At 38.7% G+C, this 19,908-nt stretch overlaps 2 protein-coding genes across 2 annotated transcripts; one reads left to right on the forward strand and one right to left on the reverse strand.

The window, feature by feature from the left end:
- Positions 1–3,718: 3,718 nt before the first annotated feature.
- Positions 3,719–4,986, forward strand: LOC110051279 (uncharacterized). Its single transcript, XM_020757310.2, has one exon. It carries the CDS (start codon positions 3,895–3,897, stop codon positions 4,639–4,641), a length of 747 nt encoding a protein of 248 aa, XP_020612969.1. The 5' UTR covers positions 3,719–3,894; the 3' UTR covers positions 4,642–4,986.
- A 2,009-nt stretch (positions 4,987–6,995) lies between these two features.
- LOC110051278 (pre-mRNA-splicing factor CWC22 homolog) lies at positions 6,996–19,296 on the reverse strand. Its single transcript, XM_020757309.2, has 26 exons — positions 19,067–19,296; positions 18,885–18,961; positions 18,037–18,494; positions 17,758–17,821; positions 17,191–17,254; positions 16,970–17,034; positions 16,700–16,793; positions 15,953–16,027; positions 15,466–15,519; positions 15,164–15,238; positions 14,649–14,709; positions 14,409–14,512; positions 13,464–13,566; positions 12,737–12,799; positions 12,531–12,626; positions 12,297–12,381; positions 12,088–12,148; positions 11,795–11,872; positions 10,977–11,036; positions 10,770–10,862; positions 10,269–10,315; positions 10,095–10,175; positions 9,469–9,570; positions 8,157–8,272; positions 7,971–8,049; positions 6,996–7,539 (listed from the first exon to the last, which is right to left on the reverse strand). Exons 1-26 carry the CDS (start codon positions 19,106–19,108, stop codon positions 7,470–7,472), a joined length of 2,367 nt encoding a protein of 788 aa, XP_020612968.2. The 5' UTR covers positions 19,109–19,296; the 3' UTR covers positions 6,996–7,469.
- Between the last annotated feature and the right edge of the window lie 612 nt (positions 19,297–19,908).

Consider the following 19,908-nt stretch of genomic DNA (forward strand, 5'->3'; position numbering starts at 1 on the left):
GCAGACAGAGAGGATGGAGTCGCTATGTAGACGACTGAGGTGAAAATTTCCCAAATCGACGGAACGTCTTGAAAGATAGTTCAGATTTTTCAATTCGGAAAAATATTTACCAAGGAAGTTTTAAGTTTTACCCAGGTCCGAGAGGCTCTGGTTCTTCTTTTTGTCACATTTCATTGAGAAAGAGAGAAAACTTATGAAATCAGGGTTGTTTTAAATTTTTTCTTCCAGGGCCTTAGCTGGTAACAGGCAGACGGAGCCACTTACCTCAGTCATTTTTTTCGGTTTTGTTTTTTTGTTTTGAGCGGGAAAAGTAAAACACTGCTGCCAAATAAATGAATATTAAAAGAGGCAAACAAATAACTTTGTCTCAGTCATTTTTTTTTTTCTGGCTACGGCCTCCTGTCGGCCACTGTTAAATTTGTTTGTTTGTGGTGAATTTGACTCAACTCGGCTCCTTTTCCAACCAGAAAACCACTGTGTAGATTTTCAGTCCTCTGCTGGTTACAGACGTTACAGTACAACAGTTATTGACCAAAAGACCAGAACAGATCGTGCCTTCTCTTCTCATGCGTGAAAACTGGATACAAACGTCATCGAATGTATCCTGTTCCAGGCTCTCGGTCAGTGGAAGCGGGCGGGCGACGAGCGGGATACGGGAGAGGGCGGGAGAGCCCGTAAGCATTGTTTTAAAAACCTCATTCTGCCCACTTGAAAAAAAAAAACCGTTTCTTTTGTCAAACTGTCAAATTTCTCCTGATCTCTCCCTTTCTCTTCCAGACGTCGCCCGTCGCACGCCCGCTTTTTTGATCGTCCCCATTGACCGAGAGCCTGGAACAGGCTACATCGAATGCTAATCAAAACCAAATTGATGACATGCACGGCTGCGTACAAGAACGAAACGTTTAGACTAAAAAGTTCAATACTACGTAGTACGAAAAAACAGCGTTGCTAAGAAATTTAAGGGTGAAAACTTAAAAGTGCCCAATTAAAATATGCAAACCACTCAGCAATGTTCTGATCATTACAAAGTTTCTCTCCATAGGTTACAATGAAGATCCAGTTAATATAACGGTACAGATGCAAGATCAAATTTTGTATTAGTTTTTGCGTGCTATGACTTTCGGTAGCAATTCAAAAGCTGTTGAGACTGTGCCTTTTTCCATAAATTAACTCCAGGCTCATTTACGCCAAGATTATGCAGCAGTGCCTTTGTGAATGTCCGCTGTGTACTTGCGGTCTGAATGCCGGTTACAAAAAAGCAAAGTGTTATTCATGCAAACCTACGTTTTTAATTTAAAATGTTTGTTCACCTTTTCGTTTTCTAATCGAGGATAGTTTTAGCACCTTAGAGTGGAGTGTAAACATGAGGAAAAATCATAAGAAGCGAAAAACAAAATTGAAGCCTACTAGTAATTAATATTTTGAGGTCGCTTAATTTCCTTGAAGTTTTAATCGCTTCAGTGGATTATAAACTTTAACCTAGATTACAAACCACGTAACGTTAGCAGGAAATAATTTCAGGAAGGACCGAGAAGAAATGGTTCATTGTCTTAAAACTTGTAAAGTAAACAGGTTCCATGGCAACGAAATCAAACAGTCTCCTTTGTTATCCGGAGTGCTGTTCTTCGGTCACACCTTACCAATGGTTAAGCATTTGACTTGAATGGCATGAATGGTACCACTTTCAATCCACTCAAAATAAATTATAAAAGAAACTATTTGCCTCTTTATACACAAAGCCCAAAGGAACTGTATCACCATAGTTTTAAATTTGCATAACAGAGCCGGGTAACAAGTTTTAAGTCAAGGATATTGTAGATTTTTAATTTGCTCCTAAATTTTGTTCTCTAACAGACGTTGTTGTATACGTTAATTAACTGAACCAAAATTATCTGAAATTTGTCCTAGATAAAAGGGATGATCGAAAGAGCGAGTGGGCGACGAGCGGGGTCTGGGCCTGATGGGACACCGCCCTCTCCTTTTCAAGCCATTTCTTCTCCCGGATCGCGTGCGCCCGTCACTGATCCCGCTCGCCACCCGCCCGCTTTTCCGATCGCCCGTCTGCCTTTTCGATCGTCCCCACTGACCGAGCTAGAGCGTGGAAAAGACTACCGGCTAGCCCGACCCCAGACAAAACCCTTTGTATTTGTTGGTTCCCAGGTTCCCCAAATAAAGTGCACGTGTAGAGCGCGCGCGTGTTATTACATTGTAAGCTAATTATTCATGCACCAGGCACGTGTAGAGACGTCTGTGGAAAGTGAGCTCTCCGTCGAGACTCCTTCGACCTTGTTTATGAATATTTACTTAAACAGAATGCTTGGTCTTACGTAATTATACGCTTCTTCTAGCGTGTATTGACCATTTTAATTTTCCAAATCTTAGAAGTTTTCCGAGCCTCATGAAAATGGTTTGATCGTAGCATCCCTTGGAAGCTTTTCTTACAGTATTTAAAGATTTAAATAAACCATCAAATGAGTGAATCTTTAGCGTATCTGTGAAAGAGTAACTGACGAGGGAGCAAAACTTGTTAGTCGTCCACGTTTAATAATCTCGACGAAGCCTTTTCCTACTCGCTGAAATTTACTTCCTTGAACGTTTCCCTCGAAGCCTACAATATGGGTACGTTGGACCTTCGCTAAACAAAGCCTGGGCTATTAAGAATCAAGTTACTGTTCATTTACTCCGGTAAAATTTCCCGAGCTAAAATCCGTTACACGTGAGAAACCCACTTTTCGCAGGTGATGTTAAGCTGCCAAACTAAAGTTTAACTTGCGGACAGAGTCCAGTGCCTCCCTCGAGTGGTAGCAGAAAAAACCTTGTTCGATGCCCAGACTCACGTGCGTATACCACGGTTCCTTGGGTGTGCAATCCCAGAAAAGAGAGCCATTACGCAACTTTACTTGGACAATTGAATTTGAATAAAGGTTAGTCAAAACAACCATAGAAAGAATGGGGCTATTGTTAAATTAACACCGCTAGACTCTGGCCAGACATCGATTGGAAAAGACAATAGTATAGAATTTTCTGCAAGAAACGTTTTTTTCTTTTACACTTCACTATGTTGGTCCCGTTTCTTGTCTCCATATGAGGAAGTAAGAATTTTATAAGCATTGCAAAGTAATATACTAAATGAACTGGACAGAGAATTGAGTCGCTGATGGAAGTTAGTTCCTAAAAGCTATCTTAATCCCCCGCTAAACCCTGTGTCTGAAAATGTTCATGCTACTACGTAACTGGCAAAAAATTATTAATCTTTAATTACGCAACGGATTCTTCCTGAGGAAGATCTGGATACGATAAAGTACAGTTGGTAAAGCGTGACAGAACACGCCACCCTCACGCCTTGTACACGCCCACCTACTTTGTTTTATGGGCCAATCAGAATTGAGGAGCGTATCGGCTTCAATCACGCAACTTCAGGTGCGGGCGAATATCGAAATAAACACCGAGGAATTCATGAAGAAAAAGCAATTTTCCACCATCAAACCCCTCAGAAAATTCTGGATTTACTATTTTTTAGAAACTACAGGAGTTTAGAGAGAGAAACGACTGAAAACAACGGAAATCAGCCGACTTTAGGTTTTGAATATAAATGAACCCACGGAAGTTCCATGAGTAGAGCACGTGAACAGGGGCTGTCATACGACAACAACGACACGCGGAAAAACACGATGTCACGTTCGGGAATAACAACAAAGAAACATCTTTCGATAAGAATCGTGCTGTCGACTTACAATTCATTCGTTCAGTATTTCTGACCGCCGTTTGACTTCAACGAAGCGAAGGAGTTAGTTCCCGACCTGGAATACTCGAGTTTGGAGACATACACAGTTTGAAAACCATCCATTTGCACCTGTCGACGATTCACAAGCCTTCACCAAGCGAGGAAGAGGAATGGAGTCTTTGTGGCGTTTTAAATCCGTTGAGAACTCGTTCGTTGCCGTTCTGGAGCAGTTCTTGAAGACGGTGGATCTGATGGATAACACAGTCTTGATACCTATGAAGTTGATAGACTTGCCCGTAAAGGATTTGATGCCGGCGAGTGCTGCAGACTCGTATCTGCAAAACAACATGAACATGAGAGCCTTCTATTTCATGGTCAAGGCGTTAGGAATTAAGCTGTCACTTGGGCATGGAGCATCGTCCGAAAACGAAGCGAACAATGTCCCGTTAGAGCGAGAAATACAAGATTCCTGCCATCGTTTAAATCAGCTCGCTTTACTGGCAAGGTACATCAGGAATGCAACGCAAAATCTCAGCCCAAATCATGTGCTGCCTTCTTTCCAAGACTTTGAAAGTGAAACAGTGTTTCATTCTGAAAACTGCCTGCTTGGAGCTCTGAAGAAGTTTGCTGATGAAGTAGAATCCTTGGAAAAGGCGGTGCTGTTTCCCTGTCTTCTCCGCGACCACAGCGTGAGCGAGCAAATGCCTCAATTCGACGAAGGAACCAAAACCTTGTACGATGTGTTTATTTTGCTGAAGAAACTTCGAACGGAACTGTTGTCAGGATCCAGGAACATCGAGCTTCCAGATCCTAAACTGCAGCAAAAAATGTCGGAATTGATTCAAACATTTTTGGAGTACACGACTATGGCTCGCAATCTCACTGCACGCTATGAAGAAGAGGTGCGATGTGCTTGATTTTGAACTTTAATGTTAATGTACAAATTAACGAACAAGAGGGCGGCGGTTTGTGAAACTCGGCGGCCTCAAGTGAACTTATTGTGCCAGTTTTCAGGGCACAGATTTCTAATGCTTTAACTATTTGGAAGTTTCCAAACAGCCAACTTAATACTGTAATATGGAGAAAAAAAGTTACCGTTCTGTAAATATTTCTGTTCCTTAATGGTATTCACTCGTTAATATTCTATAAAAGAGTAGCGACTTGTACTAAAGTTATGCAAAAAAAAATTAATTATCACGCCATCACATGTATCATTTGAAAGTATGTCGATGTGCTGTTAAAATAAATGACCTTGAAAAGTATTTGATAGGACTGTTGTTGGTTTCCTTTAATACTAAGTTAGCAAACTCTTCTGTTCTCGTTCCACTGTGTTTATCTTTTTTAAGTTTCGTTTGCAACATAAAATGTCAAACACATGCCATGACAGAAATAAACCGTTCTTAGCATTTATAAGCTCAGCAGGAAACTTGTCGCTTAACAAAATGTGGATGGGTGGGAATTTCCGTATGCAAATTTCAGTTCTCAAAATATGTTGCTGACAATCTTTTCCCACATCTTTAGAGGATATTGATCGAGCGCATGCAACCGTATAACGAGCCTGAAACTACTCCCACGTTTTCATTTTTCCAGAAGTTTCCCTTAAAATAGCATACCGTACCTAATCAATTAGGTAACCTTAAAATTTTCAGTTCATAAAATGAAACGCGGAAGATATTTCATTCGCCCTCATGTAAGCAAACGCGGAAGATATTTCATTCGCCGTATTTTGTCAACAGGTCATGACATGTACCTCGGGGGGGGGGGGGGAGGGGGTGGGGCTAGATTGTCGTTTTACGTGATTCACGGAACGTAAACATCAGACACGTGTATCGGCGGAATTCGATCGATTGAACACGTTTCTCACGCGAGAGGGTGGAATTCGATCAATCTCGATCACGTACGATGTACAACGTAGCGGTATTCTAACATGGCTCCTAGACTTTCAGGACAAAAATCGCGAATTTTTAAATTTTCTTTTGTCCCTCAATTTCCAGAGGACTTGGATACAAGTAAAACACCATCGGATATGGAATAGACTACGAGTAGTCCCTCCTTCGCTTAGTTCGTCGTGCGTGGTTTCTCGGAGCCATGTTAGAATATTGATATACCGTCGTCATGTGACCAAGTTTTCACGATGTAGATTGGAGTTCGATCATGCATCGCGTGGTTAGCTGTGAACACGTTTCGCGTGTATGGTCGTTTAGAATTACCACAAGACAAGTCCTGTTCCAGACTTACACGTGAACAGTTCTTGAAATAAGAATGGACCATGAAATCTTTGAGAGGTGGAGCGCAGAATTTTCCAAAGCAAATTTTCTTTCTCTCAAGGTCAGGTCGTGCAATTTTTTTTTTTTTTTTTCGATTTGTCCAACATGAGTGTGCTTCTCTAAGGTGGTTCTCTTTGCACGATTTTTCTGGATCGATTCTTCTTGTGTAGGATTGTTTTTTGGCAACTGCCCAATCTGCTGGGCTGGTTTCCGCCGCTCTCTCGAAGCTTCTCGAGTACAGCCGACGCTTCTCTCCCATCAAACATCCGGTCGACAGAGCAGCAAATAAATCGCAATCTTAAAAATATCACGATGTGTTTTAATTTGTAAAGATGTTTTGATGTGACTCATATCTTCGCCAGTTACAAAGGGTGTTTCGCCAGTGACAAACGTTGGAGAAGCAATTGCGTGCAAAAAATAATAACAAAGAAAGAAGGCATAAATTATATCAATCCCCCAAAGGCGCACCTTCTTTCTTTCTTATTGTTGTATGCTATCATTTATATGCTGCTCTCTCGACCGGATGGACCATTGACCGATACATTAATTTTACTTGCTGTTTCGCTAGATATATTAAATCTCTTCAACATCTATTGGAAACTGATGTAGTGGTCTACTAGAAATGTAGCAAACGTTTAGTTGAGCTAAGGCTGTTAAGTACAAGGCCATGTTTTGCACTGTTACGTGAAGCTTTGTCACCCGGCCGACTTCACGCAAACAATGTGAACTGTTCTATTGTGTATGGAAAGTCACGATATAGAACAGACCAGAACAGACCATTTGAACGAGTCCCTCTTTGCTCTTTCGTGCGCGACGCGAAAGAAGAAAACCTCGAGGAAAAAGTGACCGCGCGAGCTCCTGGGGGCGAGAAGGATTCTTGACCCCAGGATTTCGCGCGGCCATTTTTTCCTCGCGGTATATTTACGGTCACGCTCGAGGAATAAGCGAAAGAGGAACTACTTGAAGTCTAAGCTCTGGTGAAATTGCGACAAAGACAGATAAAATGAAGGTATGAACACTTTTATGTACAGATCTCATAAAAACTACAGATTATTGTAAAGTGTATAACTGAAAGGTGATTTTCATGGCTGTCTTACCCCACCTCCTCCCCCCCCCCCCCCTTTCCCCCCGTCGCGTCGTCCTCTATTCGACAACCTTGAGAGTCGTAGGGCAAGTCACGAAGTCGATCCTTTGCTTCTATTTGCGTCAACGCCGCGGTCTTTTCGAACTTAGACAACGATGACGGAAGACAAAGGGACACTTCTGTGCCTTCTTCATCATACTATTCACTCGCTCCATAACTTTTCCATTCGTTTTGTAGTGTCTCTTATTGGAACTCTTAACACTCATTTTCTTGATCAACAAGACAAATGACAATGAGGTGAAAAGGGAGACGTCTGTGTCACAGATTTGTAATAACACCGTCAACTCTTGATGGCAAACTTGCAAAGTAATCATATTTTTATGGAATTTCAAGTTTATCGTCTTTTCTTGTGCTTTCTAGTATCTTTCTCTTTCCTCTTGGGAGCTGCTTGCTTCTTTTTGTGCCTAAAAACACAAGAAGGAAAAGAAACTTGCCATTTAATTAACTGAATCCACCACCGCACAAGTTATCTACCGGTCTGTCACGTTTTACAAGTTTCTGTTTTCTAAGAATAACTGTAGGCTTGTAGTCTAATTGTAGGAACAGTGGCTGATTATCAGTAGTGCTTGCCAAGAAACCACAAATACCATTCTGACCAAATTTTGAATCTTTTAGCAAGAGAATATGATCTGATAACCTCTTGTTTAGTCATTATGTTCTCTCTTTTAGTTGCCATTTCTTTGCTTTCCGCTCTCTTGACATTAAGATTGCCGACAGCAAATTCACAGAGAGGGGATGGAATTCAAAAAGAGCAATGGGAAAGCATGTAAACAAAAACAATAACAATAAGATAACAAAATAATGGGTTGCATCAGTATGTGATACATTCACTGACCGTTTCTTCCGATCATCGTCCGACGACTCTTCGGAAGACTCCGAGGATTCCGAGGATGATTCTTCCGAACTTGAGCTATCTGTTGTGCAACGAATGTACTATTTTTAGCTTACAACCAAACAAAAACTGAAACAAGAAAACAAAATAAATCACATCACTAGGGACTAAACTTTTTTTTCCACAAACCTTCACTACTGCTGCTGCTGTCATTGGAAGAATCCGAGTCACCGTCACTCGCCCCAGCCCTCTTCTGCGACATGATCATTTTTGGAGCGTTTTTCAGATGCTCTCTCAGTTCATCCCTGAAACAAAAAGGAAATGAATTTCCATCTGTACTTGATGATAAGCTTTACATCACCACCCAAATTTCGACAGTGAAGTAAATCAACTATTTGCTACCCTAGTAACGTTACAAGTCTAAACCAACAGGCAATATCTTGACAAAAATTGACAATATTCCTTGACCAAACTTTGCTGACTTTTCGTCTCGTCTTGAAATCCTTTCACTGACGTTACCACATTTCTAAATGGCAATAAATAAAACCAAACTCGTTTTCTGCTATATTTATAGATGGAGAACGTAGAATTGATAGCAAGCGCACACTGCCAAGGAACTCACTACCTACAACAGAATAGATAGTGAGTAGCGTAGCCAATCAGAGAACAGCATTCGTGATAGAACGCTAGTAGATTTTTACTAAAAGGTGATGACTGATTGAACTGATGACCGAATCAACTTTCACCTCAGAGAAATCGAGAGCGAAAAGTTAAACTGGTTTAGTAGAGTTGTAAATGAACTGCACTCAAATAGTGATTTCCAATTTAACAAATGGCGATGTTTTGTCGTTTCTGGGAAGTTTCGGAGGGAAATTTTAAAATATTGCTGAAAAAAATTTTAATCATTACGCCGTTAGGCGACTAGCTTGCGAACGCAGACGTATTTCCAGCTGTCGCTTGTCTCCGCCGAAAATAATTATTTTCACATGTAATGAACTTCGTCCTCGAGTGTTCTTGTCTCGGGGTTCTCTTCCGACCCTTGGTCAATAAAACATACATTCCATCATGTTGGCTACATATTAATTAGTATTGAAATACTAATTACTGTTAAACTTGTTATTTATATTTTCCCCGTTTACGCTTCGAAATAGCGGGGTTCAAATGTGCTAAAATGCGAAGAAATAATTAGAAATCATTATTCGGAGAAAATTTAGAAAAATAAGTAGATTATTCGCTAGACTTGCCACAAGTCGACCTTCGCTTAGTCCTTCGTTTGATCATCGCCCTCGCACTACTAACTACTGAACAAAGCAAAGCACCGATAAAGAACAAAGTCTAAAATAAACTCCGTTAATACTGGGTTAAATAAATACCGCTAACCTACCGGGTGAGCAAAGTCTAAAACTGTAAGCACCGTTGACCTAGGGGCAGAACAAAGTCTGAAAGAAATACCGTCCATATCGAGTAACAAAGTGTGAGATACATGTAAGTTGATACATACGTGACACCACCCAGTCCAATAGAGGTGAAGAAGTTGATGGAAAACCGTGTATTTCGCGGATTATCTCGCGGGAAAATCCCTTCAAAATACTCTGCTAGGAATCTAACGAGGAAAGAGAATGAAAACAATTGTTATACACAAGAGACAAAAAAGAATTAGTGTTGGATATCAGGAGCTGATATTTTTCAAAGACCCGAAATTTCTTAGCAAAACGCCCAAGCACAAGTGACAGATTGTAACCTTATAAATCACACCACAAAGAATTTTCTCTCCGCAAGTAATAAATATAGACGCAATAAATAGTAATGATAGTGCATAGTTAGTGTCAAATTCGAACAAGTGTAAACAGACGAGCCTGGAAACATTTTCTGCGTTCAACGCGCAGCTCTTATAGACTTTAACATTTTATAAAGAAACACGAAACATCTTTTGAAAGACATGTTTCGGCATAACCCATGCCATCTTCAGCTTATTGAAATTGAGCTGAATGATCCTTTCTATAAAGTAAATTACAAGTAGTAAAATTTGTTTCGTGTTTCTTAAATGTTTATTTAATCTCTGCAGATAATCTTGACTGATGAAAAAAAAATTGAAATAAAGAGCTAAAGGAGAAGCATTTTACTTACGGATCTTTAAGCCGTTCATTAAGTTTAGGAAGACCCATGTACTCCGCTAGCTCTTGGAACAAGATTTTGATGAAAACACGGCTAAAAATTGTAAGAAAACAGGAATGAGTGGAGAAATTTAAAGCATCACAGAAACAAATTATAAGTTTATCTTGAACTGAAACATGACAGTACCTGGAGGAAGTCGTGTCGTCTTCATTCAGTTTGATACAAGCCAGAACCTTTGAAAGACCGATAAAACTATTGTTAAATGGGATGCTATAGTGATCTAGGTTTAGTTTTGCCGAGCTCTACTTAAAAGTAGTGTTATGACAACTGAATAACATCTCGTCAAACACAACAAACCAAAACAATTCAATCAATCAATGAAAACTCAAAGCAAATACAAATAACTGAAGTTTTCACTTTATTTGCGAATGACAAAACGGCCGGAAGATCAAGGAAGCCTGAGAGAGATAAGTCTCGTTTAAATAAGCTCTAACCAATCAGAGTGAAGATATTGTTGGTTAGCCAATAAGAAACCACACCAAACCGACCTCGATTTGGCTGAGGCAACTTTTCCCGCCATTTTAGACACGTGCATGCTGTTGCTTTAAGTACAACGCAATTTTAAAAACCTTTCCTGCCTCACATCATTGAACCAGTTAACCATGAGTCCTAGCTTAGTACTCTTACCGTCCAGGGAATGGCATCCGTGAACAGAAGATGAGCAAAGAACTTGGCTACATTCCTCAATTTGTTTGTTTCAAGGCGATGGATTGATTCGTACTAAAAACAAAATCAAAACAACAAGGTCTGAATTTACAAGATAAGAAAAGACTCTATGTGGAAACCATGCACTGGCAAGAAACAAGCCCCTGCAGTTTTAATCTCAAAACTCACTTGTTCTTGAAATGCCTTGATGTACTCGTCCATGTATGCTTTATTGATCTGACAGAATCTCTGAAACAGATAGAGTAGAAAAGGTACGATAAAAATAGCGGAAAAGTTTGGTTAAACGGGTAAAGAAGTTATGATGGTGGAGGCTGCGTGGCCGAGTAGTTTAGGGCGTTGGATTTCCTGGTTCAAATCTTCTACCTCGCCTTAGCTGGCTATGTTCTCTTGTAGCTCCTTCCCTGCTCCCCGCCAAACTATGTCAATACCTCTCACCAGCTGTAATTCTTAACAAGTTTCTCTTCCATATGTGACATTTGATTGCTAATTTACAGTAACAGCAACTTTATTAATACATAATTCAAATTACAAGCCTTAGTAGCTCACAGCTAGCAAAGCTCTTCTAGTGGAGCTACTGTTACTTAATTTAAAAAAAGGGAAATACTTTGATACTTATAGTGGTAGAGAATGGAATGCACTGGTGATTTGGATGAAAGTGAGTAACCAAAGACACGTAAACAAGCCGGATTTTACTCACAAAAATAAAATTTCAATGACCTCCCAGACACTGAGCTGTACAAGACCTTTGGTGAGCAAGTTTCATGTGACACTTGTCCTACAAGGCCCAATAATGCGGAAGTGATAAGTTTAAGATGTGCATTCTGTAATGCTGAATGTAGAAGAGAATGTTAACTGCTACATGTACATATGATTTATTCTTAGACTTAATTTGTCACAAAGAGCACATCATACTGCAGCAAAATTCCCCACCCCACCCCCAGTAAGCAGTAGTCCCAGCAACAACATTCAAGTATTGTGTAACTAACCTGAGCCAACAGACCAAAGAACTTCTCATAAGATCTTTGCTGAGAACAGCAATCTATAATCATTGTACAAAACTCCGACTGTGGAAGAAAAAGAAAAAGAAAATTACTGAATTAAATCATTTAGTTTAAAGGGTTTCCTTAGTTAAGGAGTTCACATTTCAAAGGACGTTATTACGGGGTATTTCTCATTTTCCATAGAATAGATCATTACAGGTTTGGATACTTAGCAATTTATAGACTGTAACGTTGAAACAACAATACCATGTACAGTGCTCTAACTCTTAATGACTTACCATTTGTTCTGGTTTGATTTGCATCTTTAAAAGTTTGTGCGCACATTCTTCAAAGTCCAAACTACAAGAATGGAAAAAAAATTAATCAAAAATTGTGGAAGGACAAAGAGAAACAATGTTTGAAGGAAACTATGTTCACTGTATTGCAACTACATAAGGTTCCAGGAATTCAGTTGGTGATAGCTATAGTAAAACTATGTTCACTGTACCTGGACTGTATAGTCAGATATATTGTTCGCCGTAAAGCTACAAGGTTTGTTTCGGTATGATCAATGATCTCCATTTTCTGTTCATCTGCCAAGAAAACAAAACAACTTGTCCGATGAATAACACTGTCTTGCTCTGCAGAAATTTCAATGTTATTTCATCCTGTTTTTAACAATAATTATTTTGGTTCCTAAATATCTGAGTAAATGAAAACATTGCTTGTACAATTCAAATACCTTTGTTTTCTCCTTCTTCATCATCATCATCATCATCTTCGTCGTCATCATCATCATCACCTGAAGACTCATCTGAATCACCTTCACCTAGAATATCTGAGAAATAACAAAATTACCGGTATTGCATTTTTAAGTATTTTAGTATATGTCTTAAATGTTCCATCAGCAAAAAATACAGTTACATTGTATACAAGTCATATGCCTACCTCTTTTGATTTCCTTGTATTTCTCTTCATTTTCCAAGAAATTTGGGTCAAACTTGAAGACATCTGAAGATTTAAGACAATACTACAATTGTACTCAACAGAGTTTCAGAAGCATGCAATATAATTAGGAAACAAATAAGTTCTTTGTACAGCCAAACGTCTTTAACATAAGTGCCTTTATCCTATTGATCTTGGACATCTGTTGTAATATTTCATGCACTGTCGGGTAAAGTTGCAGATTCAGGAAAAGTGATCATGAATTTGATAATCGCATGATAAAATAAATCAAAGAATTGCCTGAAGTGTACTGTCTATTTTCAGCAAATTCTATGCTAGTTTGTTTCCTTTTTTTCAGAGTTTCGTGAATCTCCATCGTACAAGTCCAATTTTGTTACAGCAAAGAATGTTGTCATCACATGACCACTTTTTCTTGAAACTAATGTCATGTGAAAAGCCTTAAAAAATCAATTTTCACAGATGTCTAGGATCAATAGTAAGTCTGTGAATGAAACCCTAGTGTGTGACCATTCAAATGAAAGCTATTGAGCAGTCCCCTCATGTGGTACTTGTTATGCCTTAAAAACTGGTTTATTTGTTGTTTGTAGGACATAATTAAAGTTCAGTGTTGTTACAATTTTGAACTGGGACCCTTCTGAGAGTGAAAGAGCTGAAGTAAAAATGGATAGTTGAGAACCACATGGAAGATCTTAGCTGACGGCGCACATACTTAGAATGTCTTCCGAGTTTGATGTTTCCTCCAACCGCAGTAAATGGGTTATTTGATCTTCTTCTTCCACAAGGTCAAGTCCTTCAGGAACTGCAGCATGATCCTATACAAAACACCAAAGAAATATTAACAGAAACATTTCATTAGTTAAACATATTTCTGTTAGGTTTTCAGTTGTACAGGTGTATGGTCTGAATGGGCAAATTTTACAATAATTTGTAAGAATGATATTCTAACGTGGCACCAACGTTTAAGGGACCTACAATAAAGAAATTGTTTATTCATGTATCAACCTCAATGCGATTTCTTTTGTGTTATCTCCCAAAGCCTTTGTGAGCCTTTTTTAGAATGGATATCATATTTATAAAGATGTATGGAAGCCATCGATCAAAAAAAAAACTTGTTGCTAAACGAGAGTTTAACAACCCCATGGACAAACATGCTGTGAAAGTAGTGAAGGGCAAAGAAAAGGTCTGCCATTTGCCTCGCACTTCTTCCGAATAGCGTGGTATTTTCTTGCATGTAGTGGAGAAATCATGAATTGAAGTGATCGGTTGCAAACGACATTGTAAGCAGCTGTGCAGAGGAATGGAGGTTCCATGCCAGTTTAACTGCTCAAACAAAGTGCAAATAAAACACTTCAAAGAACTATTGGCAAGCAAGATTCGGGTATAGAACCTGAAGATGCAAACAAACAGCTCCTTTAGGAGCCACCACTTCTACCAAAAGCAATGATCAACAAAAGGTTTCAATATGCTTAATCTCTATTTACTGAAAGTTTTCAGTTCAATTTGTGACCCCAAGAAGCCAGTTTACTCCCTCTGAAAGCAATGGTCTCGCGTATAAGCTGCACCAGCGTTTTTTGGCCCAAACCTTAAGCAAAAAGGTGCGGCTTATACATGAGTCTTTATGGTATATTGAAATTTGGCCTCCTGACATGAATACCTTAAATCCGTCCTTTCTTATTGCAAACATGACTTCAATCATGTACTGGACTCGCTTGTCGATTTCAGCACTGTGGAGAATGTTTCGAAGCCTTTCAAATACACCTGAGGAGAAACAAAGTCAAAGCACCGAGAAATTAATTGGTTACAAAGTGCAAAACACACAAGCAAAACCCTTTATCTGAAATAAAATCAAAATGCTGTCAATTTTTTCTGTATTCATATCAGGCATGTTACATACCATGAACACCTCTTGAAGATAATTCAGTCAGTTTCATTCCTACTTCCTTCAAGAACCCAATCTAGAATTCAAGCATACAAGAAAAACCAGAAATATTATGTACCTGTAATAAGTATTTAATTCCAATAGCACAATGACAGGTGCAAATGTGGCATTGATCCACCTGAGTTAAAACTACTGAAAAGCCGAACGAAAAAGTTAGGCACATGTATGGTTTCAAAACATCTTCAAATGTGTAGGAGGTTTGATGGCCTACAGAAATGCTTCCAACTTTAGCCAAAGCTTGAGTGCTGTGTCCTTGGGCAAGGCTCAAAGCATCAAAGAATTTTCTTCATGACACTTTATGTTACCACAATGGAGTTATGTGCAAGGGTCAATCGTGGAAGACTGGATTATGCCCAAGACATTTTTACTTTACAAATGAAGTAACAATCATGCCCTTTGCTCCTCTTCAAATTCAGAAAAATGCTGTGAGTACATTTGTAGCTCTAACAATCAATACAGTTGCCACTCACCGCAACCTCCACACTATCATCTGTGGGTTTGTGTATAAGCAGTGTCAGAATTTCTAATGCTAAAATCTCATGGGCCTAGAGAAAAGAAAGAAAGCGGAATACACTAGTAAGAACAGATAATACTGCAATTTAACAGTACATAATTTTCAAAAACAAAACCCAAGTAGTTCAGATATCAGACACAAATTCCATAGATAATTCAAGCATTTATGGAGAGAGAAATATCAGCGTTAGAGCAACCAGCTCTAAACACAATTTATAACGCACATGTATACATGTAATGTACAGTATAGACTACTCACTACTTGTTGATTGACCAAGTGGGCAATGAACCTTGTGGAGGACAAACACAGAGTCTGTAGAAAACAAAAAAAGACGTATTTGTCATTTCCTGCTGTGGGAGTTGTGCTGGTATTTGATAAGTACAGTTGCCTCTGTAGGTGTGTTCCTAAAAAATGAAATCATAGTCTGACTTATTTCCAAGAGAGTGTACACTGTACAGAATGGTTACTTGTCATTAATGTTGGGTGACCTGACAAAATGGTGGAGATCCCTATTAGATGCATTAAAATCCCTTCCAGTGTGGTGTAACAATAAGTGATGGCACTGTTGAGCATCCAGGCTTAAAAAAAGTCAAGATTTCAATTGACTCATCTGTTATTTAATCATTCTTCCCTCTTTTGCAAGGGTTTACCATGGAAAGTTTCATTCAACAGTGTGTATGTTACATAGAATGATGTGAATTTGAATTAAGGAGCACAATATGCAGACTTATAAATGTATGTGTACCTTATCATTTCTTCTGTATGCTCGTCTGAACTGCAGTACAAGCCGACGCAGAAGAAGTTCTCCATTTTTGGGAAACTGTTTACAGAGAAAAGAAGGAAATTTTTCAAAACCCTATCTTTGTTATGGACTAGCAATTGTCTACAACAGTTCAAACCACAGTAGTCATACAGTGTTTTACACAAAGTCATGTAATCTCACTTAACGGGGCTATGTCACAGATGACGCACTCTAAAAAGTTAAGCCTCCAATTTTTTAGAAGTCAGTCATTTGCAGTCTGTCTCAATCTTGCCCAATCATAATCATCCCTGCTATGACCCTTTTGGGTTCATTGCAACCTCTGAGGTGTTTTATTAACTTAATTAATAATTATCTTCAGGTGGTCTATGATCTGAAGGAAATTTTAAACACAGCAAAAAAAGACTGGATATGTTGCAACATTTGTTCCCTTAAATCATTGATGTTGAATAACACTTCATGAATAACAGCTCAGTTTTAAATGAAGTTTAGACTGCATCTAAAAACTTAGACCTGGTCTAGACAATTGTTCCACCATGGGTAAATTCATCCAGATAATCAATCCAAAGACAAACAAGATAAGAGAACCACCTTTTAACAAGGTCATAAGACAGTCAAATGCTTCACTAAGAAACAGACATATCTCTGAATGCAAGTCATTGCTGCCATGCATAACCTTTAACAATGACGAACTAATGATTTTGCTCAGATTCAACAATAAGTCAGACAAACCTTTGTGTTCAGAATGGCCACAAGTGCAGCATAGACATGTGTGAACGTTGGTGACGCCACCTGGGCTCGCATGATTGACTGACACAGCACTCCTCTGCAACAAGAAAATCAACAACTTCAGTGGGAAATCTTCAAGTCAGAGATTTATAAACCCTGTGCAGCACACCAGACAAGTTTTGCCACAACACTGTAAAATTCCTAAGTTCACACCTTCCAGAATCACACAAATTAACAGGGAGGAGGGAGAATTAGCTATAAGTTGGGTCTTACCTTCCTCTAACAATGTTTTCCTGGAAAAGCTCTCTTACGATATTGCCAATATTTGATATATTGACCTAGGACGAAAATAAAGACAATTTAAGCCTATGAATACAACTTTCCTAAAGATGTACACCTATATTGTCTAGGATATAACCAACAACAAACACTGAAAGAAAAATGAAAAAAGCTGTTGTTAATGATTGCTTTAGTTACTTCAAGTGAATTCATACCTTGTTGACAAGACCATTTATACTTTTCTTCAAAGCTTCCCAACTGAGACGCTGATAGGCTTCACTGAAATCAATAACAAATTATATAAAACCCATGGATACTGTTCATAACATTATATTAATTTTTTTTATAATTCACTTTATTTTCAAATATGCAATAAAAATACAAAAGTTACAACTGCAAAATTTTGTGGATCTGTTTTGACAAAGAAAACTGTATTTTTCAACCACAATGGTAACAGAAAACTAATTAATGAATTTAACAAACATCCTACAGAGTTCTAAAAAAGTAGCAGCCTTCCAAAAGTAGTGATTAAATTTCATTATTTTCCAACAGATTTATCCCTTTCTTCTCTATTGCTAATATATATTGAAAAAATATTAATTTATTAAGAAGGATTCACCACATAGGGTACATGTCTTAGCTACCTGAAACTAACAACCCATCAAACTTACTACCCTCCAAAAGTAGATCGGGACAAGAAGAGAAAAAGAGTCAGACTTATCGGAATGGACCAGTAAATCTGAAAGTAACAAGGGTTATTACTTTACGGTGTGCCAACATACCTGCTCTTATCCTCAATACTTTCTTGCATCATCTTGAGTCTTGCTGGCGGAATGTACGCACCTCCTAAAACAGAGAAAAATGAAATACTATAAGTTGGGTTTAACTATGTTAATAAAGTCAACCAACCTACATGTACTATACCTGTAACCAGCCAAAAAGTGAGCACAGAAAAACAGTTAAGTTATTTAACTAACATGCTGGCAAAAGCCAGTGCACAATACATTATTGTTCTACTAATTCAGCTGTGAAGTACAATTATCTACAAACAGCTATTGTACCTGTTCTTGAAAGAAGTGGGTTATTGGGGTTTGCCTTTTTCTTAGCACGCTCATCTGTCTTTTCACTATTCTCTTCTGCTCCAGCTGTTTCTATTCTTTTGTTGCTGTCCTGTGCATCATCTTTCTCCAGTCTTTCTTCGTGGCTGCGGTTGTCATGTCTCTCATCATCTGACGCTGTATCCCATCTTCTTCTTTCAGGTCTATGTTCTCTTCTTTGCCTCCGATCATCAACTCCTTTATCATAATCCCCATCATCTTCACTTCCACGTCTTCTCCTTCCATGTCTCTCTCGATCCCGGCGCCTTTCAGAATCATATTTACTTCTTTCTTTTCTCCTATAAGACTTTCTATCGCCATCACTATCACTTTGCCGTGTTCTTCTACGATATTCCTTGTCATCATCATCCTTATCATCATCACTCTTCTGTCTGTTTTCTTTGTCTTCTCTGCTTCTCTTTCTAAAGATGCAACAACAACTAAATTGCTTAGGAGTTAAGCCAAAACATTACTGTAAAACCTCTTGTAATTATTTCTACCTATGTATTTATGGTCCACCAAGGATAGAGGGTGGTAAAGTGTATTTTCATGATTGGTGAATGGTCTTATTTTTCTCCCTGAAATGTGACATGGCTAGTGTTTTTTATTACTATTTTCCTTTGCTTCCAAATAGCTGCAATGAATACGAGCAGAGGAAACTACAAAATGGACTGTTTTGAAAATTCTAACCAATAAAAAATGATGCACAACATACATTACAGGATTTTGACCATTACATATGTACTTCTGCTGTATTTAAACTTATTATCTTTGTATTAGAATCGAATTTAACAGTTCATTCGTATACTTACTTCCTCTCATATGGCGATCTTGATCGAGACCTTGATCTCGCCGCTCCAGTGCTGGGTGAGTTCGAATGTGTTACGGGCTTACCATCAAAAACAAGAACAGACATTACATAAAGTTAATCAAGAACTTATTACAACTGAACGCTCAAGCCTTACGACTTGTAGCTGCGAATTCTAAATCTCACCTGGACAACACTTCGTATTCTCGAACGTTCAACCTCCGCCATGATGCCTATATTTGTTATAAAAGCTTTTCAAACAGTTTATAAAAGGATAGAGTATTTATTACATACGTAAACTTCTTTCTTTGAGCAATTGCTTGCTAATTTACTATGGCTAAACGTTTCGATGATTCTTCTTGTTCTTAAACTAGGTAACCGCGCCTTAACTCTGCTGAGTAAGACTAAAGAGTCGGAGGGGAGAGCGCGAAGCCCGGGGGGGTACTGCCATATGTGGGCTACGCAGGTATGTGCCGCTGTAAAGGGTATTTTTTACTCTAGCATAGTATATAAATCAGAGCGTTTGGATCTAAAACCGACCAGTTGGTTGAAGATTTTATCTAAACTGAGGAAACCAGGAATTGCCACTCAAATATATATAAAAAAAATGAAATCGGTAAGTTTTAATTTTGCAACTCAGTCTCAACAGCGTCGATAGATGACTGTCATAAAACACTACTGGATATTATTAACTGTCAAAAATCGGGATTCAGACGGAAATCGGTGGTTTTACAATCTCGTTCCCAGAGCCTTCGTTGCCCTTATCGGTTTCCCGTTCCGCTGGACAAGGGTAACGAAGGCTCTGGGAACGAATTTGGTGGTTTTGATACTGGTTACTCCACAGGCAGCCCAAGCTCTCTCTATGAACCACACAACCAACACAACATGGCATCGAATTATAAGGGTTTATATGGGATTTTCTACAAGATATCCATGGAGATAGTTGAAAGTGAAAATTCTCAATAAAAATGGCTTACCTTGTTCCATGCATGTGTTGTTTGCTCCTGGTATGGTTATTTAACAAATTT

This window comes from Orbicella faveolata, unplaced genomic scaffold (genome assembly GCF_042242905.1).
Source record: "Orbicella faveolata isolate gen_17 unplaced genomic scaffold, um_ofav_v1 contig_15, whole genome shotgun sequence".
Classification (NCBI taxonomy): Eukaryota; Metazoa; Cnidaria; class Anthozoa; order Scleractinia; family Merulinidae; genus Orbicella; species Orbicella faveolata.

What these genes read in the sequence shown, in the direction of transcription:
- LOC110051279 (XM_020757310.2), top strand. Translation starts at nt 3,895, where the DNA reads ATGGAGTCTTTGTGGCGTTTTAAATCCGTTGAGAACTCGTTCGTTGCC.
- LOC110051278 (XM_020757309.2), bottom strand. Translation starts at nt 19,108, where the DNA reads ATGGCGGAGGTTGAACGTTCGAGAATACGAAGTGTTGTCCAG. An exon ending in ACTTGGTCAATCAACAAGTA is followed by an intron (nt 15,239 to 15,465) that starts GTGAGTAGTCTA and finishes TCTTTTCTCTAG; the next exon opens with GCCCATGAGATTTTAGCATT. An exon ending in AATGAACGGCTTAAAGATCC is followed by an intron (nt 9,571 to 10,094) that starts GTAAGTAAAATG and finishes TTTCCTCGTTAG; the next exon opens with ATTCCTAGCAGAGTATTTTG.